The sequence below is a fragment of the Chiloscyllium plagiosum genome, chromosome 27 (genome assembly GCF_004010195.1).
Source record: "Chiloscyllium plagiosum isolate BGI_BamShark_2017 chromosome 27, ASM401019v2, whole genome shotgun sequence".
NCBI lineage: Eukaryota > Metazoa > Chordata > Chondrichthyes > Orectolobiformes > Hemiscylliidae > Chiloscyllium > Chiloscyllium plagiosum.
The window spans coordinates 26,714,007-26,741,939 of NC_057736.1; the positions used below are offsets into that span (position 1 = coordinate 26,714,007).

At 39.4% G+C, this 27,933-nt stretch overlaps 1 protein-coding gene across 1 annotated transcript in view; it reads left to right on the top strand.

Annotated features, from left to right (window-relative positions):
* The first annotated feature begins 10,361 nt into the window (after positions 1–10,361).
* The window catches only part of cap1 (CAP, adenylate cyclase-associated protein 1 (yeast)), a 45,665-nt gene continuing 28,093 nt past the window's right edge, over positions 10,362–27,933 (top strand). The window contains exons 1-4 of the mRNA XM_043717735.1: positions 10,362–10,460; positions 16,473–16,577; positions 18,232–18,332; positions 23,671–23,748. Of these exons, the coding sequence (XP_043573670.1) occupies positions 16,481–16,577; positions 18,232–18,332; positions 23,671–23,748 (276 nt within the window). The 5' untranslated portion in view covers positions 10,362–10,460; positions 16,473–16,480. The remainder of the gene's footprint in view (positions 10,461–16,472; positions 16,578–18,231; positions 18,333–23,670; positions 23,749–27,933) is intronic.

Here is a 27,933-nt window from a genome sequence, read left to right on the forward strand (position 1 = left end):
CCAACGAATACATTGTACTTATATTTCCAAAAGGCATTTGATTAAAAAGTTATTGCAGGAAATTAAATTTCATCATGTAGGGGGTAGCATATGGCGTGAATAGAAGATTAGCTGGCGAATAGAAAGGAGAGAGCAGGAATAAATGGATCTTTTTCAGGCTGGCAAGATGTCCTAAGTAGTGTACTACACAGGTTGATGCTGGACCTCGACTCTTTACAGCTTCTATAAAGGTATCAAAAGTATACTAACTGAATTTGCTGATGACAGAAGATAGGAAAGTAAGTGGATTGTGAAGAGGACAGAAAGAGCCTCCAAAATGATAGGTTGCAAATGGACAAAAGTCTGGCCATGGAGTACAATGTCAGAAGGTGTGAAATTGTCCATTGTGTCAGAGGGAACGCAAGAAGTATATTATGTAAATAATGAGAGGTTACAGAGCTGTTAAGTATAGAGAGATCTGGTGTCCTCCTGCATGAGTCACAAGGTTAGTATACAGGTACAGCAAGTAATCATGAAAACTAAGATAACGTTAGGTTTTATTGAGAGGAGAATTGAATGCAAAAGTACAGAACTTCAGTTATAATGGGGCAATGGTGAGATTGCATCTGGAATACCGTGTTCAGTGCTGGTTACCATGTTTACGGAAGGATGTTAATATGTTGGAAGCAGAATGGTGAATATTGAAAGACCAATAAGTGGAAGCAGCAGATTGCTTTGAGGAAAGGCTAGGCATGTAGCTAATTCTGTTTCGAAGAATCAGAGGTGAATTAATTGAAATATATAAGATTGAGGGGACATGACAGAGTGGATGTCAAAAGAATGTTTCGTCTTGTAGAAGAATCTAGAACTAAGGGTTATAATTTTTAAAATAAGGGGTCCCCATTTTCAGATGAAGGAATTGTTTTCTGAGGGATGAGTGTCTTTGAAAATCTTTTCTCAAAACTTAATGGATCCAGGATCTTGAAACATTTTAAGGAGATTTACTTTTTGATTATCATGGATGAAAGATTTTCAGGGATATGTAAAAATATAGAGCTGAAGATAAAATCAGATTTGCCTTAATCTTACTCTGGGCCAAGGACCAAATTGATTAATGTTCCTTGTTCAAATGTCTGTACTGTGGTTTGCTGGTGGAGGAAGTCAACACACTGATACTGCTGAGAAGAGTGGCAATACATTGCAGACTTACTAATTGACTTATCCCAATGGGATTCTTCTATCTCAAACATTTATCCCAAGAAAGAAAAACATAACTGGAAGATTATGCAGTTTCATTTTCTCACCTTGGATTTTCTGCTGTTTTTATATGCACCATTAATGCCAGTGCTAAATGTTTAATATATTTTGGCTGGGTTTGAGAAACTAGCCTGTATCTTAGAAAGTGACCCTATTCTTTTACTCAGCTCCTGAATGATATGGGCAATGGGGATTCAATTAGGAAAATATTGGTAAGTTCAGAAAAATTAGACTCTTAACGTTAAGTGAAAATATTTGATTTTCACACCCAAGGTTTAAATGGCAAGCTGAGAATCTTGCTAGTGAGTGGTGAGAGGCTTATTTGTATGCATTACATCTCATTATTACCTTGTTTATATATACATATAAAACTGAGAACGATGTAGGTGGCCTAATTAGTAGGTTTATGGACAACGCAAAGACTGGGGGAAGATATGGCAGGACATAGGGTGGAGAAATGACACAGTTTAATCTGGACAAATGTGAGGTGGTGCATTTTGGAAGATCTAATGCAGGTGGGAAGTATACAGTAAACCCTTAGTAGCATCAACATAGAAGGATCTAGATGTTCCCTGAAGGTGGCAGCACAGATGGATTAGGTCAAGAAGGCATATAACTTCATTAATTGGGGCATAGTGTATAAAAACTTGCAAGTCATATTGCAGCTGTATAGAACTTCAGTTAGGCCACATTTGGAATATTATGTACAGTTCTGGTTGCCACACTACCAGAAGGATGTGGAAGCTTTAGAGAGGGTCCAGAAACATTACCAGATGTTGCCTGGTTAGGAGGGTATTAGCTATGAGGAAGGATTGGACAAATTTCATTTATTTTCATTTGAACGTCAAAGCATAGGTGACATGATTAGACGTTTACAAAATTGAGAGGCGTGATAGAATGGACAGTTGAGGTCATTTTATGAGGGTAGATATGTTTATTAAATCTGCGACAGAAGTAAAATAATCAATCATACAGCAGGGAAAGACACCTTTTGATCTATGCTGACAATAATGCCAAATTAAACTGGTCCCACTTACCTGCTGCTGATCCATATACCTCTAATCCTTTCCTATTCATCAACTTATCCAAACGTCTTTTAACTGTTGTAATTGTACCCACATCCACTACTTTCTCAGGAAGTTAATTCCACGTTTGAACCACTATACTTTGTTTTTAAAAAAGCCCCTTTGTGTCTTTTTAAATCTCTCTGGATAAGTTTAAAAAAGATATGAGGGGTATTTTTTTTTAACATGGGGAATGTCTCGTTGAGGAGGTGAGGAGGCAGATAGAATAGTGACATTTTAGGCATATTGACAGATTTTGGCTGCATGGAGGCAGTTTAGAGAGGCATCATGTGTTGGCACTGTCTTGGTCTGTATTCTAATGTCACTTAATATGTATACAATTTTCAATTCTCTCTCATGATGGAGAGGAACTAGACAGTGACAATTCCTATCATGAAAGTAAGGGCAAATATCTGGCAGCTCTAGCTCATTGCTTGTTCCTCTTGGCCTCCACCTTGGCCAATGGTTCCAAAACATCTCTGGCTACGGCCTATGGGCAGTGATTGTCTGCACCTGCCATCCACAGAGAGTGGCATTGGACGTGCACCCACTGCATTATCGTGGTGCATTTTGGACTAACTTAGAATGCAGTTCTCCACTTTAAAACTGCGTTTTGAAGCACAATGACACCTTGCATTGTAATGCTGCTGCTAGGCCACTTAGCATGCAAGGACAGGCACCCATCTCATTCATTGGAGTGGTATATCACAAGGTTCTTCGCTTGCTTGGTTAATCCTTACTCACTTTGCACTACTTAGTTGCTCACAGCTTCTTTTGGCATTTTGCCACCTCATTCAGAAGTTAAGGGTTCATCATAATTTTGTCTTGCATTGCCATTTAATGCATACACAAAACTAGACAGTTTGCTTTAGTTGGCAGCAGTGATGAGGTGGAGGTGTCGCTGTTCAGCACTGTGCTACGTCATTGTCACATGTATACCATGTGCCAACAGTTTATGCAGCAAATACACTTTATGTGACCACGATTCAAAGTGTGAGGCTGTTTGTTCCCCTGGACTTCGCTGAGGACTATCAGTCAAGGGTAGCATCCAATCTCAGTCCAGGACTTAGATACAGTCAACTGGCCATTTCTTGTAGACATGGTCAGAGGTTCCATATCACCATAGTCTGAAGAATGAGCCATGGCCAGTCCTATAGGCCCAGTCCAGAGATTAGCAGTAAGTGAATGCAAAAACTGCACAGACTCTGTCAGGAATCCAGTCACTCAGTGCAAATGTTCTTCCAAGTTGGTCAGGGATCATGATCAGACCTGGTGAATGTAAAGGGGTTTATTAGGGGCCACCACCTGGATGGGAAGTTGAGAAAGTCAATTATGGGGATTGGAGGCATCATGTTGGGCTACAGAGGGTTCAGTAACTATGACAACACTGCTGTTAAAGTATTTAGATGAACAAGTGGCAATTCTGATTTTAAGGGCTGTTGTGGTCAGCATGCAACTCACTCTAGGAAGTACAACCTGTGGTGCTTTCATTCTCATCCGAAATGGAAAATGGCTGCAGCACTCAAGTCGAATGGGTGCAGTAAGCGTTCATTTCTTCTCTTTGCATGCAGGCTCTACGTATGACCAATGAGAGTCCCTTCTTTGAGTAACTATATTAATCAGACACTTACACAATACAGTTTAAGCCCCTGTAAATCATTGTATACCCTACATGTGAAAATCTTGTAGTGTCCAACTATGTGTGATACAAATCATGTTCGTAACCATGTCATTGGTTATTACAAACTCATCTGAAGTCATCTCTGTGAAGCAGAATTAATCATTGGCAAACTGAAAAATGTAAACTATGAGTCACAATTCAAAAAGACAATGTGTAGCCTACAACATTCTGGATTATGTGGAGTTTATTTCCTTTCCCCTTGAACTGTAAGATTTTGCCAACATGCTGTTATGTGCAATTCTGCCAACATAGATGGTATTGGGCAGGGTCAAGGCTGCAGTAATCATATTGCACCTACAAATCCTTACTGTAATTGTACTACGTAGCTTATACTTCATATGTCAGAATAAAGTCCAGTACATCAAAAGTCTATGTAAAGGCATTCCCACATAGATGTGACAGTCAAGCCGGCACAACTTCTTCCTCAGGCGACTTCAGAAATTTGGCATGTCCATAAGGACCTTCACTGACTTCTACAGATCAACCATTGAAAGCATACTGTCCGGGTGTGTTACAGCCTGGTATGGTAACTGCTCTGCCCAGGACCATAAGAAACTACGGCAAGGCTGCCAACATCGTCAAAGACGCATCACACCCTGGCAATGATCTCCTACAACCCCTTCCATCAGGCAGAAGATACAGAAACCGGAAAACACGCACCAGCAGGTTCAGGAACAGCTTCTTCCTGGTCGTTATTAGCCTAATGAGTGGACTCTCCAAAATAATACTGATCTTGCTAATGTTGATCTCGTCTAGCACACACCCTCTGCAATGTAACCTGTATGCCTTTGACTAAGTCTTTTTGATCTCTAAAACCTTGCTTACTATGATCTGCCTGTACTGCTTCTAAACAAAGCTTTTCACTGTACTTCCATACGCATGACAATAAATCAATCAATCCATGTCCCACTCTCTGGAAGACTATGGTAAATTGTCATTTGTGTGTGATGTGAATATTAACTGCTTACATTACCAAGAACCTGTTCTGTTTCTATTGAACCTATGTAGCCAATGATTCAGGCACAGCAGGAGCAATTGTCACAGTTGTCCAATGAAAGGCACAAAGAAGTTGAGGAGGAATGTACATGCCAGAAAATCCAGGACCTGCAGCTGCTGAACAGCCTCCACATGAAGAGGGCACTGCTGAGGATGCCGTCAAAAGGAAGGCATACAGGAGATCCGGAGTCTTATCGTCCTCAATGCCTTTCCTTCAGATGAATGAGGCACAGTGTTGCTGCAGACTGAGGATGTCCTGGGACAAATGTCACAGAACTATACCAGCTGCTAGAAATGAGACTTGCAACTCCAAAGCGTGGGTGGCCAGTTGAACTGTCACGGTTACAGCTGAAATGTTATACTGCTGACTCCTTCTGAGGATTCACTGGAGAGTCATGTGGGATTTCTCAAATTCAACCCACAAATGTATCAAAGTTGTTACCTATGCAGCTTGTGGCAGACCACACCGCCTTATCTTTCTTCCCTGTGATAAGGGCCACCATTATTTTCAATATATTCATGAAGTTTGCAGATGGCATAAAAATAGGTGAAAAGGCAAGTGGTAAGGATGACAGAATCTGCAGAGGGATATAGACAGGTTAAAAGAGTGAACAAACTTGGTAAATTAATCATAATGTGGAAAAATGTAAGGTTATATACTTTGGCAAGAAGAATAGAGGAGCTAAATGTTATTAAAATGGAGAAAGAAAGACTGCAAAGCTTCTGCACAGTGATTTGGGCGACCTTATAAGTCACATAAATCACAAAAAGCTAGCCTACGATTTCAACAGGTAATAGAGAGGGCAAATTGAATGTTGGTCTTTATTTTTGAAGGGAATGGAGTATAAACACAGAGAGAATTTGCTAAAACTGTGCAAGAAACTAGTTATACTAACCGTAGAATATTGTGAACAATTCTGGTCCCCTTCTCTAAAGAAATATGTACTGGCATTGGAGACATCCCAGAGAAGGTTCACTGGGTTGATATTGGTTATGGAGGATTTTTCTTATGAAGAAAGGTTGAGTAAGTTGGGCCTTTACTAATTGGAATTTAGAACAGTAATAACATTCAAGATTCTTAGGGGACTTGACAAGAAGTTGTTTTGCCTTATGAGAGTCTAGGACCAGTGAGCAAAGGAGACCATTATTACATCAAATTAGACCATTATTTCGTCCCTCTTCTATTTTGGTGTCTTTGACGTTCATGAATTCTTGGGTGGAATGGATGGAGTGGCAAGAGTCTTCTACTAGGTATTTCAGTTTTCGGTGGAGTTCTTTTGCTAGTCTGTGTGTTGGTGTGCCAGGGAGTGAGACGATGGGTCTGAGTTTGTGTACCTTAGGTAATCCGAAGAAGCAAGGTGTGTTGGGTCCATCAGGTTTCATTTTTTGGAGATCTGTTTTATTAATTTTGCTTGATTTAGGAAGCTTCTTCAATATAGTTGTGATCCTGAATTCCTAATGTTATCAAAGAATTCCTGAACGTCATCAAAGACACCAAAATAGAAGAGGACAAAATAATGGTCTCCTTTGACGTAACAGCCTTGTTCACATCAATTAACATCAGCCTGGCCAAAGAAACACTGACCGCACTACTAGACAAATCAAGGACACAAATACCAGACAGCACCAACTTCAACAGCAAGGGCAACATCCTCAAGCTAGTAGACCTGTGCCCCACTACTCACTTCACCTTCAATGACAAGACCTACAAACAAATCAACGGAACACCTGTGGGATCACCAATATCAGGCCTCTGAGCAGAAACAGTAATGCAGAGACTCAATCGAACAACCTCCCCAAAAAGCAACCCAAACTTTGGGTCCACTATAAAATTAGAGATTAGATTAGATTCTCTACAGTGTGGAAACAGGCCCTTCGGCTCAACAAGTCCACACCGACCCTCCGAAGAGTAACCCATCTGGACCCATTTCCCTCTGACTAATGCACCTAACACTATGGGCAATTTAGCATGGCCAATTCACCTGACCTGCACATCTTTGGTCTGTGGGACGAAACCGGAGCACCCAGAGGAAACCCACGCAGAAATGGGGAGAATGTGCAAACTCCACACAGACAGTCGCCCGAGGCTGGAGTCGAACCTGGGACCCTGGTGCTGTGAGGCAGCAGCACTAACCACTGAACCACCTTGCCGCCCTATGTGGATGATACCTTTGTCATCACAAAATGGAACAAATTAAAGGAAACCTATAACATCAACAACATCCTTATGGCATAAATTCTACAAAAGAGGAGAACAACATTCCTAGATGTCACAGCAGAACAAAGAATTAATGGAGACCTGCAGAAAGCATCTACAGGAAAGCAACTCACACAGACCAGATACTTAACTACAGAAGCAATCATTCCAACACCCACAAACAGAGCTGTATCAGGACATTATTTAAACAAGCCATAACACACTGCAGCACCTAAAAGCTACGAGCGGCAAAAGTAAAATACTTAAACGGTTTGTTCAAGAACAACGGGTAACCGATAAACACAGTCCACCGATTCTTAAACAACAAAACCAAACAAGTAAACACCACACGCCCATTAACTATAGCCACATCAAAGACACCTTGGAGATGACCACCAGACCTCTCCGACCCCTTGGTATCATGGTAGCCCACAAACCTACCAGCACACTGAAACAGGTATTGATGAACCTAAAGGACCCTATACACCAACAGCCAGCAAAACAAATGTCGTTTGCAAAATACCCTGCAAGGACTCTAACAAACACTACATCAGACAGATAGGCAGAAAACTAGCCACCAGGATACACAAACACCAATTAGCCAGCAAAAGACATGACCCACTATCACTAGTATCTTTACACACAGATGAAGAAGGATACCACTTTGACTGGGTCAACACATCCATCTTAGGACAGGCTGAACACAGACACACATGGGAATTCCTAGAGACCTGGCATTCAAACCGGAACTCCATCAATAAGCAGATCAATTTGGACCCCATTTACCAACCTCTGAGAAAAAGAACAGGAAATGATATCACCTTCCGTAACAGACCAAGACACATAAACAGAATGCGGGACAGAACACCAGTCCTTCACCGGAGGCTCACAGATGATGTTATCTAGCATGGTGACAAAATGTCTGAAAACAAATATTCTTGTTCAGCGAGCAAACTTACAACCTGGAGTTAAAATTATTATATCAACCATGAACTTACTGAATGATGTGGCATACTCGATGGGAGGAATGGCCTACTTCAGCTGCCATGTCTTACAATCTTATGATCTGATGCATAGCCGGGCTTTAAGTATGGCACCGACTGTGGAAACAAGGGGCTTGCCTACAACTTTCCACAATTTTTGGCAATAAATTAATGCAATTTTACTTTTGAAGTATTTCTAAAATTTCCTTTGAAAGTGTTATGAAATCAGTTGCGTCATTTCTGAATTCATAGTTTTTTTTCATCAATTGCTGATCATGTTTGGCAGATTATTATTTTGCAACAACATCAACAACTTGCATTTATCTAGCACCTTTAACTTTAGGAATGTTCCAAAATTTGACACTTGGACAGTGAAGATATCAGGACAAGTGAAAAAGTTGGTTTTAAGAGTTGCCTTAATGGAGGAGAGACAAGACGTATGAGAGGTTCTAGAATTTTACACCCAGTAACCACACGTATTGCTACCAAAGGGGGACAATTAAAAGAAGGGAGGCAGAAAGCCCAGACCAGGTGCGTACAGAGATCCTAGAGAAAGGAAGGGATGAGGCTGAAGATGGGACTTTAAAATAAAAGTGTTGTTGCATCAGGAGCCAATGTGGATCATTGAGTACCTTGAATGGTGGGTGAGTGGACTTTCTCCAAGTTAGGAAATGGGTAGCAGCACTTTGGCTGTTTAGTTAGAGTATTTTTTTTGCCTACTGGAAGTCTAACATGAAACACATGACACCAGAAACATTGGAGGCACTAAGAGATAAAGTTGGGTGTACTCAAAATACTGTTGTTTTTAAGTTGCCAACAGTCAGTGTCTGATTATCTAAATTTTTTTTGTTGTACATATTTTGACTGATCATTCAAGTCATTTATGTTTCTGATTATCTTTATGGTTCACTTTATGGAATTTTCTTCATATTTAGTATTCTACTGAATAAATCTCAATTAAAATGGCAGTGTCCCTCACATTGCATCCTTAGAATGCACATAACCCACACCTGTAAAAAAAAACTAAGTTAGAGACAAAAAAAACTAAGAGACAAAAAAAAACTGCAGATGCTGGAATCCAAGGACACTGAAGAAGGGTTACACCTGAAACGTTGACTTCACCTCCCGATGCTGCCTGGCTTGCTGCGTTCTCCCAGCCTCCTGCTTGTCTACCTTGTGAAAAAAAAAAACTAAAACACGGTTTCTTTAGAATGGTAAGTTAATCTTTGCCTTCAATCATTCATAGCTACTAGATGCTATAATCAAGTCAGTAAAACTAATTATTCAATACACAAGTGCAACATGAATCATTCAGAGAAATGTATTTTTTTGTTTATATACATTTTCCTCTTTATAACTGCTCGTTTCTCATTTTAGCATTAGGTTTCTAAACAGTCAGTATGTCTGATGGCATACTAAACACCTGGTGAGAAAGCTGTAGATTTTAGTCATCCAGAATATACTTTAGTAAGTTCTTACTTAGAATCATAGAGACTCTATGTACAGCACGGAAACAGACCCTTTGGTCCAACTCGTCTACACTGACCAGGTATTCTAATCTAATCTAGTCCCATTTGCCAGCACTTGACCCATATTCCTCTAAATTCTTCCTATTCATATACCCATCCAGATGCGTTTTAAATGCTGTAATTGTACCAACCACCACCACCACTCCCTCTGGCAGCTCTTCCATACACGCACCACCCTCTGCGTGGAAAAAGTTGCCCCTTAGGTACCTTTTACATCTTTCCTTCTATCTTAGAAAAACAAATTAGGTAATTGACACGAATGTTTTACCCATACTTTTGTTTCATGTGGAAATATTGCATTTCAGTAAAACATAAATCGTGAGTAATCAAGAAATTGCAAAAATAAACAAGGTGGCCATCCTTTAAAAAAATCTGCTGTTGTATTTTGCTCTTTCAGGGCGGAGGAATATTTAAACAGAAATAGATGAGAGTTAAGATTAGAAGAAACCTGTAATCACGTAAACGTAGATGTTAACCAGACAACTTTCAACACTGTCAAAATTGTCATGAAACAAAAAAGACCTCGACAATGAATGAAGAATGGTGTATGTGTTTATAAAGTCAATACAGCCCCTTCCTCTTACTTCCTCAGATGATCTTTCCTCTTATTTCCGATAACTGAGCTCTGATCTTCTACTCGCTCCGGCCGAAAGGCCTTTTTTTTCCCTTATTAGGCGATAGCGGAAATTGGGTCCGGGGTGGCGCTGGGTGTTGTGGGATATTGGCGGTATTTCCGGCGACGGGTTTGGAGTAGCGAGAGCGGTTCGATCTCAGGTGAGTGACTGGGGTGGGGAGCATTCGGGTACTGCACTGCTTGTTCGAATGCATTTTTTGTTGTAAGATTTAGTTTCTTTAACGCGAGTGGGTATGTACCAGTCGCTGTTGTTCTCTTTTCGGTTCTGTACGCTTTATTGTGGTCGTGTTCTGAGTTTTTTTTTACGTTTTCAGGTACATGACTAGGGAGGGCTTTGTGGGGTAGGGCCGGGGTTTCCATGACGACAGGAAGGTGTGTGTGAAATGGGGGTATGTAAATAATTTATACACTCGGGATTTAAATCGTTGCTGGAAGGAGTTGTTGCTTACTTGACTTCTTGACTTGTGGCTGGGTGAGTCACAAGGAGCGGTTATTTTTGTTTTAGTCCTAGCCTTTCTTTTTGGACAACGGTAGTCTTCTGCTGATTTAGCAATGTTTTGATCATGTTTGGAAGTTGAAGACTGTGAGACTAGGCTTAACTATTTGTTCAGTGATTTGTGTGGATTTTTCCAAATACATTTTAAGATGCATCTGGTGATGGTGTAAAGGAGGTGTTAACTCTACGAGCTGTGTCCTGGACAGAATAGATTGAAATTTAACGGTGACCTTGCAATTAAGTAAATGTATAAGATCATTAAAACTCAAAAGTTCCTGAAAAAAATTTAAAGTATGAGAAAACTTGAATTTTTTTTAGAAATGGATTTAGTGTCATCCTGTGGTTATTTTTCAGTTGTGGTTTTCTTTTCCTGAATGTCTGCATTCAGTTGGAATGTACTATATCTTGAGGGGGGTATTACTGTGAATCAATGACTTAAGTTTTGAATCTCTCCTAAAGAGTTTTTTGTTTAAAACCTACACACAGGATGCAGTGTAAATTATAGCATGAATGTTTAGGCTGCTGCAGCAAAGTAACAAAGATTGAAAATTCTACCTTTATGAAAGAGTTGGTTATACTTTGCTTGTCCTAACTTGCTGCAGCTGGCATGTAACATTTAGGAGGAATGTTTTAATGGCAAATGTGAGAACTTGTAGAATCAAAAATGAATTGTGGGTTGTACATTTCATGCAAACTACTTGAGTGGAAATTATAGTTAATTAGGTAAAAACAATGACTGCAGATGCTGGAAACCAGATTCTGGATTAGTGGTGCTGGAAGAGCATAGCAGTTCAGGCAGCATCCGAGGAGCAGTAAAATCAACGTTTCAGGCAAAAGCCCTTCAGGAATAAAGGCAGAGAGCCTGAAGTGTGGATTGAAGTCCACATTGATGCCTGGGGTTGAAGTGTTCCGAGGCGGAAGATGAGGCGTTCTTCCTCCAGGCGTCTGGTGGTGAGGGAGTGGCGGTGGAGGTGGTCCAGGACCTCCATGTTCTTGGCAGAGGGGGAGTCGAAATGTTGGGCCACGGGGCGGTGTGGTTGATTGGAGCGGGTGTCTCGGAGATGTTCCCTAAAGCGCTCTGCTAGGAGGCATCCAGTCTCCCCAATGTAGAGGAGACCGCATCGGGAGCAACAGATACAATAAATGATATTAGTGGATGTGCAGGTAAAACTTTGGATGTGGAAGGCTCCTTTTGGGCCTTGGATGGAGGTGTGGGTGCAGGTTTTGCAGTGGCAGGAGAAGGTGCCAGGATGGGAGGGTGGGTTGTAGGGTTAATTAGCCTTTTGAGTAATTTGCATGTATTAAAGATCTTTTATTTTGGTTTCATTAGTTTTGACAATACTTTGTGTATTGATAAGTATTTTAATGCTGAAAGCTTACTCTTTGGGGCATTCTTTGACTTTTTCAAAAAAGCAAAACATTTACTTCATCCAAATATGTGCTGTTGAATGGCTTGTCTAGTGGTCCTACCCATACTGTTGGTTAACTATTTAAGCAGTCTCCAGTATGTTTAGCCTTGTGGTAGATTTTGTTTCGTTGGTGGTCTACTTTGAACGTTGCCTCAATTATAACTTATCTTGACTTGTTGAAAGCATGTGCCATGATGAAAGAGGAGAGGCATGAAATCAAGAACAACAAAACTGTATCTTTTTAAGAAACATTTACTTTCAAGATAAAACTTGCTACACATATAGTATTGATAATTCAATACTACAAATTGTGGTAAAATTGCTGTTCAAACGAGCAGGCAGTTTAACTTTTCCTAGCAGAAGCCAAAAAGTTTAAATTGGATGTGTTGTCAATTATACTGTTATAATTAGACATATGGTAAATGGAAAATACCATGGTACAGAAGCTCTGAAAGCAGTTCAAATACTACTTTTTAAGATGAATGTTTAGCTGAAATTGGTTCATGTAACCCACTTTTTAAGCCTTTACAAGTCTTTTATTTCCTCAATGAAATACTTTAAGCAGATGTAAGGATGATACAGTTACAGACTTTGATTCTGATAAGAACCATATATGTAATTATATTGGAGACAGAGGCATGATCATATCACTTTCCATACATTATATTACCTATTTTAAAGTGGTAACTAGAATTGGTGTCTTTATTTTTCAAAAAGGAGTGCAGACATTAATGGCAAGGCCAACATTCTGTTTATCACCAAATTACAGCAGATTTATTGCCTTTATTATGAATTTGAATTTGTTCTTTGTAGAACATTATGCTCTGAGTTGTCCATTGTATTTTGTGATTGCAACAGAAGAGATCAGCGGAGAGTGATATCATGCAATCTACTTATTAACAGGTCAGCCAGCAGAATTAAAATTGCGTGGATCATACTGAACTTTATACTGCAGGCATTACTAATTTCTCCGATTAATAAAACTTCAGCCTGTTTGCTTTATTTTACAGTTTACAGAATAGCATTGCAATAGGAAAGTAAAATATGGCCCTTGGCCTTTGGAAGAAAATCAATAATCAGTTGGTATAATTCAGTTCTTTTGAGGCTATGAGCACTTTGTTAGTACTCTTCTGTAACTTGTGCTGAAGACAGCCTAGAGTGAGCAAAGCAGAAGCTTAGATATGAACCAAAATGAAAGTTAATTTGACTTGATAGCACTTCATGCGGAGTTTAAATTGTGAAACAAATGCAACACACTTTTGTAATAACTCCTGTATGAGCATGTTTAGTATGCATATTCCCTGACGAGATCATAGAAACTAGTAGTTATCTGACCCTTTACAAATTGTTCTGTCGTCCATCTTATGGCCTCTGTCCACAAAACTTCGTAGTTTCTCTGAAAAATTAAACTGTTCATTTGAAGAGCAACTCTTCAGTTTGTAGAAACAAATCATTAATGCAAACTTTCACTGGAAAGTGAACATTTCATTAACGGTATGGTTTTGTTGCTCTTGAATTCATGCCCCTCCTCTTTCAAAATGGCATGTGTTTTCATCAAGTCAAGAACTAAAGTTATAACTGAGGTGAAGTTCAAAATAGATCACCAACTGACCATGGCTGAACTGCAACCTCCTGTGAGCCTTTGTGCCTTGATCGAAAATAAATATATTTATTTTTCGAAATATAACAAATTTATCTAGCATCAGTTGTTTGATAAAATGAGTTCCAAATGTTTACATGTGTAAGGTCGTATATGTTGCAGTCCTGAAAATTCTGGCTCTGGGGTCATCTGATCCAACAGAGATGGTTCATCTTTCTATACCATATGTTTCTTGACAGTACTAACTGTAGACCAACATGTGTCTCAACATTGACCATTTCTGAATTGAGTTGAGTAATAAAATCCACCAGTATGGTGGTCATGTGCTTTTCCCATGAGTAGTGTCACTAGTGACTTCCTTTCTGCCTGCCAAGTAGACTTAAAGTTTATCCAGGTATTAGGGGAGCCAAAGAGTTCAGTAAACCTCCATTAAATTCCTTGTTTTTTTTTTAAAACAACTCATTTGGTGAAGAAATAGTTCTGGCCATATGGCCCTTGTCTCTTTTGGGTTGGTGAGAATTAAATCAGTCTATCCAGTTCTGATGCCTATGTAAGAATCCCCTGCTACTTGAAGCATGAAGGCAGCTTTAAATTTTTTTTTGGCGAGCAAGGGGATAGTGTAATGCAGAATATTTCAGGGGGCTGTGATACATGGAGCTTTGCTTTGAATTTTTCTTCATGCAAACACTTGGCGTGGATATTCATTGAATCATTGGGGACAGTAGAGGTCCTTCAGCGTATCAAATCTGCACTGATAAATATCACTCTCTTAATCTGAATCTACTCTCCAGTGCAATCATATCCATCCTTCATATAATTCCGATTTGGAAATTATGCAGGTATGCTTGGAAGTTAACATATCAAATACCTTGAAAGGTCACAAGCTATTTAGCTGTTTCCTTGCTGGATGATCCTGCATGTGACAGATCTGGCTTCTGATTAGTTGGAAATGTTCTCCTGGACCCTGGGGTTAAAAGTCCTGATCTGTGTCTGGTGGATCATCTCTATGTACAAACTGATGGGTCTGGATCTATTTCTTGAACTTGAGCAGTTTTTTTTACAATTTCTGGAACCATATAAGTAGTGTTCTAATTTGTGATCAGATTTTGATTTGAAATTGTTATCGCATCAACTAAGAAAGATGTAGGAATGTGAAGTTGATTTTGCGGTGGAACTTAAAGGAACGGTGGGCGGCACGGTGGCACAGTGGTTAGCACTGCTGCCTCGCAGCGCCAGAGACCTGGGTTCAATTCCCGACTCAGGCGACTGACTGTGTGGAGTTTGCACGTTCTCCCCGTGTCTGCGTGGGTTGTTTCGCTTCGGCGGGTCGGTGTGGACTTGTTGGGCCGAAGGGCCTGTTTCCACACTGTAATCTAATCTAATCTAAAAAAACCTGAGTAATTATTGAACTTGTGTATAAACTCTAAATTTTTCCTTCTTTGTATAATGTTGGATTGGTGGTACCCACCAAAATAACAATTTAAATGTAATTAGGTTTGTGTGGAGTCTAACAAATGGTATAATGGGAAGTGTCCAAGTCTCTTGGTTTGGAATTTGTAAAAATTTGAGACATTTGTGAAATTTTAAATCAAATTTGAGCATTTGATCAATACTTTTCTGAAGAATTAGTGATCCGAGAGTAATGAGATGTGGCTTAACAGCACTCAAGACTTCACAGTTTGAGGAATGTAGAGATCCGCAAAACTTGAAATTTAAACTGATCTGGAACTATAAGGGGTCCTCACTCCTGGCATTTTAATGACTTGTTAATGACTGACATCTTATTCTTGATCCAATTCTGACAACTGTTGAGCATCAAACCTTGACACTGTTCTCTTATTGACCAACATTGTGAAAGCTTCCATCTGTGATAGCTGCCTACCTTTCACAAACTAGTTGAATGAAAAGCATTTTGTGTATTATGGTGTTGCACACTATAGTCACTTCTTTAAAGTGGACATTGACAATTGAGAGTTTAATGTGTTGCCTACCCAATTTGCACTAAATGGATCTGTTCAAACAGGTGTCCACCCTTGCAGTAACATAGTAATGGTTCTGACTAAAATCAATAGTTGACCACCTGTGACTGAGCACTGTTGCTATTTATTATTTGATTATTTGCATTGTATCTGACACATTCAAGCACACTTCTCCAGTGATCCCCATTGCCCAGTGCAGTGGAGCTATCCTTGAACAATGTCAGACGTGTCTTTTTTTTCTGACTTTGTCCAGTGTTCATTCCTCTCCTCCTTTTGGTAACGTTATCCAAAGGTAGTGTTTCTTTCAGGTTTGTGTTGATGGCACCCACTCTACCTCGTCGCTTTTGACTCCTCCACTACAGTTTTAGATTGCTTATCCAACGCCAGTACTGTTAGTCATACAGCACAGAAACAGACCCTTTAATCCAACCAGTCAATGCAGACCATAATCACAAACTAAACTCCTCCCACCTGCCTATGCTTAGCTCCTATCCTGTCAAACATTTCTTATTCATGTACTTTTCCAAATGTCTTTCAAATATTGAAACTATACCCACATACACCACTTCCTCAGGAAGTTCATTCCACGCATGAATCACTCCTCCTTAAAGTAGTCTTTTTAAATTTGATGTTTGGGTCATGTTTATTGATTTTGTGTTTTTTTTTAGGTTGAACAATGGCAAACATGGACGCCCTTGTGCAAAGGTTGGAGAAAGCTGTTTTACGACTGGAGACGTTGGAATCCAGTAGAAATGCAGAATGTGGATCTGATGGTAATGGCAAACAAGTATTTTGACTTGAAACTATTTAAAATTGTCTGTTCTGACATAAAATTTGAATGGTCTATGAAAGCTTAGAGTCATAAAGGGCTATAGCACAGAAAAAAGCTCTTTATCCCATTGAGTGTGCACTGGTCAAAAACAAGCATCTAACTATTCTGATCCCATTTTCCAGCACTTAGCTCATAGCTTTGTTTGCCTTGGCATTGAAATTATACATCTAAATATTTTCAGGATTTTTGCCTCTACTGTCTTAACAGGCAGTTACTTTCAGATTTCCACCACCATCTGGGTGAAAGTACTTTTCCTAATGTCCCTTCTAAACTTCCTTAACATTTTAAAATTTGTGCCTTTGATCATTGATCCCTCCACAAAGGGGGGGAAAGCATTCTTCCCATTTTCCCTGTTGTTACCAATGCTGATGAAAGGTTATGCCTTCGATTCCTTGCTGCTCAGATGCTGCCTGACCTGCTGATTCTGACTTTCCAGTATCTGCAGGCCTCATTATCACTCTATCTGTCGTCCTCATTTTATACATCTCAATCATGTCCCCCTTGGTCTGCTCTGCTACAAGGAAAACAATCAGTCTATCCAATCTCTCCTTTATTAAAACTCCACTGCAGGCAACATTGTGGAATTTCTACTCTGCAGCATCTGTAGTGCAGTCACATTTGTCTTGTGTTGCAGAACTGCTCTAGTTTTGGCCTAACAAACTTTTTATATACAGTTCCAGCATTACCTCCTTGCTCTTAATTCTGTACCTTGGCTGATTTGAGAATATGTATAGGGTATAAGCAGGTAGGGAAAGAGTTCTGAGTTTTGTGAAACAAGGCGTTCAGCTGAGCATGACTCAGATAAGAACTTGCAGTTAACAATACGCTGCTGGCGGCAAGGGTGATGGGTTAACAAGGTGGAAAAGCATTTTATGTAGAGCCATTTAACAAGATGAGGTAGCATTCAGTATGAAAGGTCAGTTTAACAAGGTGAAAAGTATTCATTATGTGAAGTCAGTTATTCATTGTGTAATGGCAGATGGCTTAATCTTTACTATTGACACTCGCTGATTGGGTGACTGTTACAATCAATATGTATGTTGTCTTATCTGAATGCTTCTCCATATAAAATGACTAATAATTCATTGAGAAGCTGTACTTCCAGAGAAGACCATGAACTCATGTATCTGCACATGGGCAATCATTCTCTCTCCCTCCAGGGCCTGAAATAAAGATGGAGGAGGTAAAACTACACTGTCTCTGAGCATTTTGCCTTGACTGGGGTGGGGGGGTGGGGACAGGATGACAGATTCAAAAACAATTAATCTACATGCCTCTTAAACACTACCTGTCCTGCTACCTTAAAGGGCCAGTGAACATGCACACCAGAGTCCTTTTGATTCTGGTGCTTCCCATGGTCATACCCTTCAGGTATTCCTTTGCCTTGTTTGTCCTGCCCAAGTGCATTACCTCACACTTAGCTGGATGAAATTCAATTTGCCAATGATCAGCTCATTGATATCACCTTTATGTATCCTTATAGGGTAACATGCATTCTTTTGATCTTGAACAATTTTGTGTGTATGAATTGATTCTTATTTTGCATTACAATCACATGATAATCTACCTGTATGGTGTCTCTTTCTTTTATGCAGTGGTTGCTCCCTTTGTAGAGGCATTTGATGAGATGTTGGTTGGAACAATTGCACAATATTACAAACTAAGCAAGGAGATTGGAGGTGATGTTGGAGAACATGTGAGTAATTATTTTCAGGGAGTTGTCAAATTATAGGCAGCCCTGTCATTTTGATAATTCCTGATAACTGATCTGGGTATTTTGGGGGGGGGAAGGAATAAGCACACGTTGATAGACCTTAGTGATGACATCTGGTTTTCTTCCCAACTCACCGGAAAGTAGGCAGGATAGAAACTAACTGAACTATGATAGCTGTGTTGGGGTGGGCAATGCATCAAGCTTTTTCATGTGTTGAATCCCACTTGTTAAATAGTCTGGCTTGTAAAGTTCCTCCTTGACTGTAGTCATCCCATGTCACTAAGGAAGAAAAGCATTTAAAATATGTAATGGCTTCTGTGAAGATGATTATATTTCTACCACAGTTGATCAGTCTATTGGCTTTAGCTGTAAAAGCTGAAGCATTATTTTTAGTTTATCAAGAAATGATACTTAGCAGTGATGGCACTGCACATCAGTGGTGTGTTCAGAAAAGGAAATATTTGGATGAAAGTGTTCCTTGTAGTTCCTGAACTTCTAATTATAGTGTCACCAAGTGGTTGTTTGATAAAGCAAATTGAACATCTATGTAGTACTTTAATAGAATGAAATATTTGTATTTCAGTTCATACTTTGAAGACACTTAGTTCATGTGAGCATTATAAAACGTGGAGGTTGTAGTGTTGGACTGGGATGGACAGTCAGATGACATATGACACCAGGTTAGAGTTCAGCAAGTTTATTTGAAATCACAAGCTTTCAGTGTGTTGCTCCTTTTGTCAGGTGACCTTTGACATTATACAACAATACAGCATTCAGCTATAAGAGGGATCAGATCAGTAGATCAAAAGTTTGGTCATTGAAGTAGGTTTTAAGGAGGGAAGTGAGGTGAAGTGGAAAGCGTATTCCAGTTTAAGGCTTAGGCAGCTAAAGTCACATCCAACAATGGTGGATCTATTAAATTTGGTGATGCTTGAGTTCAGAATTATTGCAGTGCAGATGGCACAACTTTGTAGGGTGTGGGATATTAGAGGTATAGAGATGAGGCTGTAAAAGAATTTGAAAGTGTGGGTGAGAATTCTGAAATCGTGTTGCTAGCCCAAGAGTCAATGTACGTCACTGAGCATCGATTGATAGGTAAGTGGGACTTAAAAGAAGTGCAGCAGAAGTTTTGGTAACCTCCAGTTTACTAAGAGAGAATATAGGAAGTGAAACGAAAATTTATAAAGACCAGAAGGGATGAAACCAAATGCATGTATGATTCGAATAAAGATGGGTGAACTGAATGCAAATAGAAATGATTTAAATATTAAATAGGGGTAGCATTGTGGCATGGTTGAAGATTGGCAGGCTACTAGGAAGCAGGCTAGTGAGTAGGTCTTGTCCAGTTTGACAAGGTATAATATGTAATGTGTTCAAGGATTCATGTTAGGACCTAGTCTGTTTACAATTTAAATCCATGATTGGATGAAGGGGCACTGGGTATATTTGCCTAATTTGCTGGTGTCAAAAGATGGGTAGGAAAGCAAGTTGTGAAATATGGGCTAGACAAATGGGCATGGTTGGGACAAAAAGTATATAATGTGGAGAAATATGAAATTCTGTTTCAGTATGTTGAGTAAAAGCATATTAAATAGTGATATTGCAGAGCTCTGCTGTATAGGAATTTGGCAGTCCTTGTGCATGAATTGCAGAAGTTTAGTATTCAGGTCCAGCAAGTAATTTGGAAAGCTAATGCAATGTTATCATGAGGGGAATTCAAGACAAAATGGAGAGGTTGTGCTTCAGTTATCTAGAACACAAGTGAGGATGCATCTGTAGTACTGTCCATACTTTAGGTGACCTTGTTGTGGTTCTGTTTGCCGAGCTGGGAATTTGTGTTGCAGACGTTTCGTCCCCTGTCTAGGTGACCTCCTCAGTGCTTGGGATCCTCCTGTGAAGCGCTTCACAGGAGGCTCCGAAACACTGAGGATGTCACCTAGACAGGGGACGAAACGTCTGCAACACAAATTCCCAGCTCGGCGAACAGAACCACAACAACGAGCACCCGAGCTACAAATCTTCTCTCAAACTTTAGGTGACCTTATTTTAAGCAACAATAGGAAGGCATTGTTAATATTCAGAGAAGCTTGACTAAACTAATAGCTGGAATGCTCTCGTGCGAAGAAGGTTGGCCAAGCTAGGCTTGAGATTGCCGGACTTGAAAGGAGCAAGAGACAATTTGGTTGAAATATAAAAGATCCTGAGGGTATTGACTGGGTGCATGTGGATGTTTGTGGTGCATGTGGTGTTTGAAAATGTGAATGTACCAGATCCGCTGATGCTATCTCATTTGACTTTCTTAAAACCTGTTTCCCCTCGTATTTCTGTGTTGGTTATCTTGTGAAGATAACAAGTAGTTATTTAATTGATGTGCTCTTTTTTTCTATCCATTCACCTTTCAAATTGTAAGGGACCTATATATGTCATCTTTAATATTTTTTCATGTGCAGAAACCCTTGTACACTTTTTAAAAATTCTATGCAAGTTGACTGTCTTGCATGCTTTTCTCCTCTTAATCTGTCTTAATCCTCCTTTTCCTGAATTCTAAACTGCTTCCAATCCTTGGGCTCGCTACTTTTTCTATTTGGATCTACCTTACTCTTTGGGTCTATACTATTGTTTTATAAACCACAGTTGGGCCACTTTTTTTTTCACACAAGTGCATTATAACTACTGCAATGTATGCTTTTGTTCTTAATTGGCCATTGATCTGTTGTTAGATTTTGTAACTTCATTAAAAAGGCCTATTTCAATCGGCTTGCCCCTCATACGTTTTGTAGTTTTCCTTTGTTTAAATTTGTGACCCTCAATTTGAATTGGACTACCCCATTTACTATCAAGCCATGGTTATTTTCCTTTGAGGGCCTTTCAAATCAACATTTAGATAAAATCAAGTCCAAGCTAGTTCCCAGGTTGTTTCCTCAATGTGCTGCTTTTTTAATAATAAAAATCTTGCATTCCATTCACTATAGTATTATTGCTAATGTGGTTTGCCCTGTCTACATGTAGACTAAAATCACCCATGATTAAAAGCACCCTTGTATGCATCTTCAGTTTGTCATTTAATGCTGTCCCCTACGTTACCAGCAGTAAGGAGGATTACAGGCACCTCCCACAAATGCTTTCTACCTCCAGTTGCTTCTTGGATTCGTCCAGAGTGATTTACACATCTGGATTTCTTGTGCAGATATCCTTTCTCATTATTGCACTGATTTTATCTTTCACAAACTATGCCACCCCAGTTCTTTTTACTTTTTCACTCCTTCCTAAAAATTGAATACTGTTGGTTCCCAGCTTTGGTAACCCTGCAGTCATGTCTCCATAATTGTAAAGACATGAGACTCCATTGCAGCTATTTGATTTAAATTGTGTACCTTATTGCATATGCTCCAGTGCACTGTTTTTTGATTTGTCTTTGATTTTATACTTTTTTTGTACGTTGGCCCTGTTGCTGCTAGGTCTTGTTTCCTCTATCTTCCGTTTATGCTTTCTTTTCAATATTTTGTTTACATCTTTGTTTCTCACACTCACCTCCTTGCTCAAGTTTCTATTTCCCCCTTGTCAGTCCTAGACAAATGACTGCGCAGATGTTGGTTCCTGTCTCTCCAGAATGCAACTTGCCCAGCTTTTGCAGGTTCCATCATGTCCAGTATCATTTTCAATGCTTCCGAAGCCTAAACCCACTACTTTGGCACCATCTTTCTCATCATGCATTCAACTGACGACTAGCACTGGAGCAATTCTTTTTTTTAAGGTTCTTTTCACTATATTTCTTAGCTTCCTGTATTCAGTTTGCAGAACCTGATCATTCTTACGAATGTGGACCATGATCTCTGGCTGATCTCTCTTCCCGACAGAAAGTCCTACAGTTGTTCAGTGACATCCTTGATCCTGGCACCAGGGAGGCAGCATACCCTTGAGGTGTAATGTCTGAAGTTTCTGGCATTGTAGAAACATCTTATCTGTTCCCCTTAAATTGTCTTATCGCCAATGTTTCGATAGTCACCATTTGCTTTTCACCCATCCACTCATCTGCAACATGACCACCTTCCTGGATGTGCTAAAATGAAAATCGCAGTCTCCAAGGTACTCCACAGTGACTCCAATCACTATTCCTAATCAGGGAAACTGATTTTCCAGTAGCTACAGCTGGGGACACTTCCTGCATACTGTCACCTGTCCCATATCTCTCAGGAAAAGTATTCTATCTGGCTGAACTGCCTGACTGACTTAACTTTAATATTTGTCTTTAAATGACTCATTGAGCTGTAGCTACTTCAAACCACTTGCTGAGACCAGAGCCATGCCTAAAGTCTACTCGCCTCTAATTTGAGAAAAACTCTTGTTTATCTTGTAGTCAACTTGGCCATCTGGTCATTGACTGAAGTCTGGTCCTTTACCAGAACTCTACCAACGAAATGTGGTTCCTAAAAGAAGGTTACCAACATTAAAATGTATTCTTTTTAAACTTGCCAAAGCACGTGGATGCAATATTGATTTGTCATCCATGAAGTTATTTTGACCTTGTATCTCTGATTAATTCTAGACTTTAGTTTCAGCAAAGAAATCTTAATACATCTTCAACTAGTTGATTTTGATGATGGACACTTCTTGTTTCCCACTTTCTTCTAAGTGAAATAATTTTTAAAGGCATGAGAATGTGAACTCCTGAATGGTTTGTGCTAATGAAAAATTCTTAGCATTGCTCAGTAATTAAAAAATGTTTTGAGTTTGTATCCAAGCCAGCTCCTGAGAAATTTTTAAAACACACATGAAAATGATGTCAATGAACAGCATGGTATGTTGTTAAAATACTTCAATTTTGCTAATGATAGCTGGAGTATCAGAAATGGAAGGTAAAGCTGTTAAATCCAGAATGATGGAAGTTTTTAAATATGCCTGGACAACATTCTGGCTATTAGGGTGCTGAGTATGGGTATTTGAGAGTTTTCTTTGCTAGGCATTGTGAATGGTCCTGTCCACAAAATTGTTACAAATGCTCAGTCTTTCAAATAACTGCATGAAAGTACAATTTATACAAGTCTTTAATTTTGAATGAGTATCTAATGTTGGGTTGATTTAATCAATCGAGTTATTTTTTTAATATCAAATTGGTGTTTTTGTCTAGAAAAACTGGGTTCAATGCCAAAATACAAAATTAATTCTAAATGTTTTTTTGCTTGCTTCCAATCACATTAAAGCAAAATAAAATTTAACAGAAAATTACAAACTAAAATAAAACCAAACATTTAATCAAGTGGGGGCTCACCACTTTTTATGGTATATTCCAATGGTTTTTTTTTCCTTGTTGTTTGTTTAGGCTGACTTGGTCAATCAAGCTGTGAAGATGGAGAGAGCATTCCTGGTAACTGCCTCCCAAAGCCAGCAGCCTCCAGTGGTAGGTGATACTTTTGGATGTTATATCTGCAATGAAAATCTTTTTCAAATTTGTAAATTTATCAACTGTTAACTCTTCTGTATCCAATAACTTATTTTATTCATTGTTTCACACTTAACTTACAAAATATTTCGCACAATTTCTAACTAGCTATTTCCATCACATCCTTTTTGTCTAAATTTCTGGTTAGTTTTGAATGCTATTTGTTGCCATGTGCATCCTTGGAGAACATGCAATACAGTATCCATTCTTTTTGATTTTTAAATTAGTGGTTTGATTCACATTAAATAATGCTGAGACTTCTGTTAGGAATAATGTGATTTGGTGTCCACGCTGAGTTTAAGGGGGCTGTGGATCAAAACCACTACTTAGATTTGAGTTCAAAATCTAGGGTGGTGCTCCGGTCCTGGCCTGAGGGAGTGTTGCACTTCTAAAGGCGCTATCTTTCAGATGAGACCTTCAACCTGTTGGGTGGATAAAAGATCCTTTTGAAATATTTCAAACAACAGAGGAGTCCTTGCCTATGTTTTGTTGCTCAACAAATATAAATTAAAACAGCTAAATCTGGTCATTTGTCTCAATCCTACCAGTAAAGAGTTGTGCACAAATTGACCTTGTGGCTCTTGACACCAAAAAAATACTTAATTGTCTTAAGTATTTCAAGAGGTCATAAAATGTAGGAACAGAAGTTAGTCATTCAGCCCGTGAACCCTGCTGTGCAATTCAGTGAAATCATAGCTGGTCAATAAACCTCAACTTCCCCTCTTATTTCTGTCCCATTACTCTTCATTCCCTTACTGATTTAAAAAGTCTGCTCACTTCTGCTTTGAATATACTTAATTACCACAGAGCATTTGATGCTGAGTTAAGAATTCCACAAATTTGCTACCATCTGAGAAGAAATCCCTCCTCCTCTGAGTCGTGACACCTTGGTCATAGTCTCATCCACAAGGGCAAACAAACTTTCTGCATCTACCCTATCAAGTCCCCTAAGAATCTGTTTCCATAAGGTTATGCCTCTTTCTTTATTCCAATAAGTACAGCCCAAGTCTATTCTACCCCTCCCCATAAGATACTTGTTCTATACCTGGTATCAGCCTAGTGACCATTCTCCAGATTACTTGCATTGAAAGCAGAGGCCCAAAATTCAGTATTTCAGCTGAGGTCTGACTAGTGCCCTACATAGTTTGAGCAAAACCTTCCTAGTTTTATATTCCATTCCCTTTGAAATGTAACATTCCATATGTCTCCCCTATTACCCACAACATGAATGCTAGCTTTTTTGCGATTCATAGATAAGAACTCTCAAGTTCTGCTAATCTGTGGCTTTCCGCAGTCTTTTTTTTTCCATTTTCATAGAATCCCTACAGTGTGGAAACGTGTAATTCGGCTCAACAATTCTACACTGACCCTCCAGTAAGTAACTCACCCAGACCAATACCTCTACCCTATTACTCTACATTTGCACCTAACCTATACATCCCTGAACACTATGGGCAATTTAACATGGCCAATGCGCCTAATCTGCAGATCTTTTGGATTGTGCAAAGAAACCGGAGCACCTGGAGGAAACCCATACAGACATGGGGAGAATGTGCAAACTCCTCAGTCACCTGAGACTGGAATTGAACCTAGATCCCTGATGCTGTGAGGCACCAGTGCTAACTACTGAGCCACCATGCTGCCCATTATTTTATATAATATCTGGCTCCTCTATTCCTGGCAAAAAGCATAACCACACATTTCCCATTTTATATTCCCATCTGCCAAGTTATTACCCCTTGTTTAGCTTGTCCATAATGCCATGCTCTTTTAGGGTGAGTCTTTTTCTCTCCTTTTTATGAAACATTTAGCAAATTATAACACCATCATTATGGGTGTTTGGTAATAGCCTTGACCAGATTGTGCTTGTAATTATAAAAGGAGAGGGGTGTGCAAAAGAATGAAATCTAAAAGTAAATTTAAATTGCATTTGCTGCTTTTACTGAACTTGTTTAAAGTGTTTCCAAAATCTCTGAAGCTGAATGCACAACTTCTGCGTTTACAGTTTGTGTATCTTTTTTTTTCCAGCAATTTTAGCTATATGGCCAGTGTGCAAGCATACACATGACATAGAATGCCACCTGTCTGTGACTGGGGAAGCGGTGGCTTAGTGGTAGTATCACAAGATCAGTAGTCCAGAACCCAGGGCTTATGCTGTAGGGTGTGTTCAAATCCCACTATGACAGATGTGAAATTTTGAATTCAATGGAAATCTGGAATGTGACTTCAGCCTAGTGATGAGCATATAACCACTTGCAAAAACCCACCTGGTTTACTTGTTTCATTTTTTAAGGAAGCAAAACTGTCATGTTAATCTGGTTTGGCCTACATATGACTCCAGACCAACAGCAATGTAGCTGACTTTTAACTGCCCTCTGGCTAATTAGAGGTGGGTAATAAATACTGGCCAAACCAGCAGCATCCACTTTCCATGAGCCAAGTTCTAAAGATTGTGTTGGCAGCTTTCTTTCTGCTCTTTGCATCACCTAGAAATGGTCTTAATAGTGCAGGTCATTCTGTTATGACATGTTTCGTCAACATGAATTCGCTGTAATGTGATTGACGAATTGGGGACACTTTCTACAGTACAAGCGTTTAAAAGATATTGGCTGTAATGTGATTAGAGCACCAACACTGAGCACTGTTTCTAAAGTGCAATTTTTCTATAACATTGGGTTCCACAAGAACGCAACCATCCCATTATAGAAGAACTGACTCAATACATTGCCTTTACTTTTTCAAACATAAATGCTTGTAACTAAGAGCCAGTGATATCTGAATAGTAAAGTGGATTAAAAATAGACTTTAGGAATTCTGAGAGCTTTGGATGCTTAGTCATTTGAAGGTGACACTGTACTTTCAAAAGTACAAGAATCAAGAAGTATGCATATCAAGCAGAAGTAAAGTTAAAAGTTCTGCCCTGATATTGAAGGCAGGACAGGCTTAAGTGACAACGTGGCTGATCATTCCCTGTGCTCAAATCTGGATTTTCTATTTGATTCCTGCTGCCAAGTTGTAAGTAAAATTGAATTTGGCCAGTTTTGATCATTGTTCTTGTAGTACCTCATTGATGGAAATCATGAGCTTATTACACATTGAGGTTTTAGCATTTAAAGTTGAAAATTACTATACGTTAATTTTTTGTTAATTACATCATTAGTGTGGAAGCAGGGAGTCAACTGAATTAAGTACATCAGTAGGAACTTTGCCTGGGATTCTGTAATTTGAAATGTTCTCATTCATTAAGCTGTGCCAGTCCTAATAAATGAGCTGTAATTCTGTAATGTTTGGTTGTTTATCCTCTCCAAGGATCTCACAAGAGACTAATTAAGGTGTAACACCATATTAAAAATAGCTGCTAATTATAAGCTGCACTCCCAATCATCTGTAAAATAGCTTATCTGAAGTCTTCCTTTGCCAGCAAGTTTTCATCTGTCTTTGATTAACAGGATTGCTGAAATACATCTGAAAATATTGGGTCACCTTATAGTATTTGGGCGGCACCTTATAGTATTTGGGCGGCACGGTGGCACAGTGGTTAGCACTGCTGCCTCACAGCGCCAGAGACCCGGGTTCAATTCCTGCCTCAGGCAACTGACTGTGTGGAGTTTGCACATTCTCCCCGTGTCTGCGTGGGTTTCCTCCGGGTGCTCCGGTTTCCTCCCACAGTCCAAAGATGTGCAGGTCAGGTGAATTGGCCATGCTAAATTGTCCGTAGCGTTCGGTAAGGGGTGAATGGGTGGTTTGCGGGTCGGTGTGGATTTGTTGGGCCGAAGGGCCTGTTTCCACACTGTAAAGTAATCTAATCTAATCTATTTTGTAATGTGTGGCTATCAGAAAAATTGTCTTTTAGCAGTAAATAGGACAGTACAATATCCGGTATTATAATTGGTGCAGTTACAGTCTAAATTTCATGCATTCACAAGTTTTGGAAAGGAGAGCAAGTTCTTGCGACTAGAACTTGTGTTTAATGCTCATCTGTTGGCTGTATGACTATTCTAATTAAGTTAAACCGATATTGCTGTACTTGCGATCTTTCTGCTGCAAAGGACCTGATCACAGGTAAAAGGATGTTAGTGTAGCATCAACCAGTAGTATACTGTATCAAGGAAAAGGCCAAGTATTTTCTCTCAATTTTTTTTC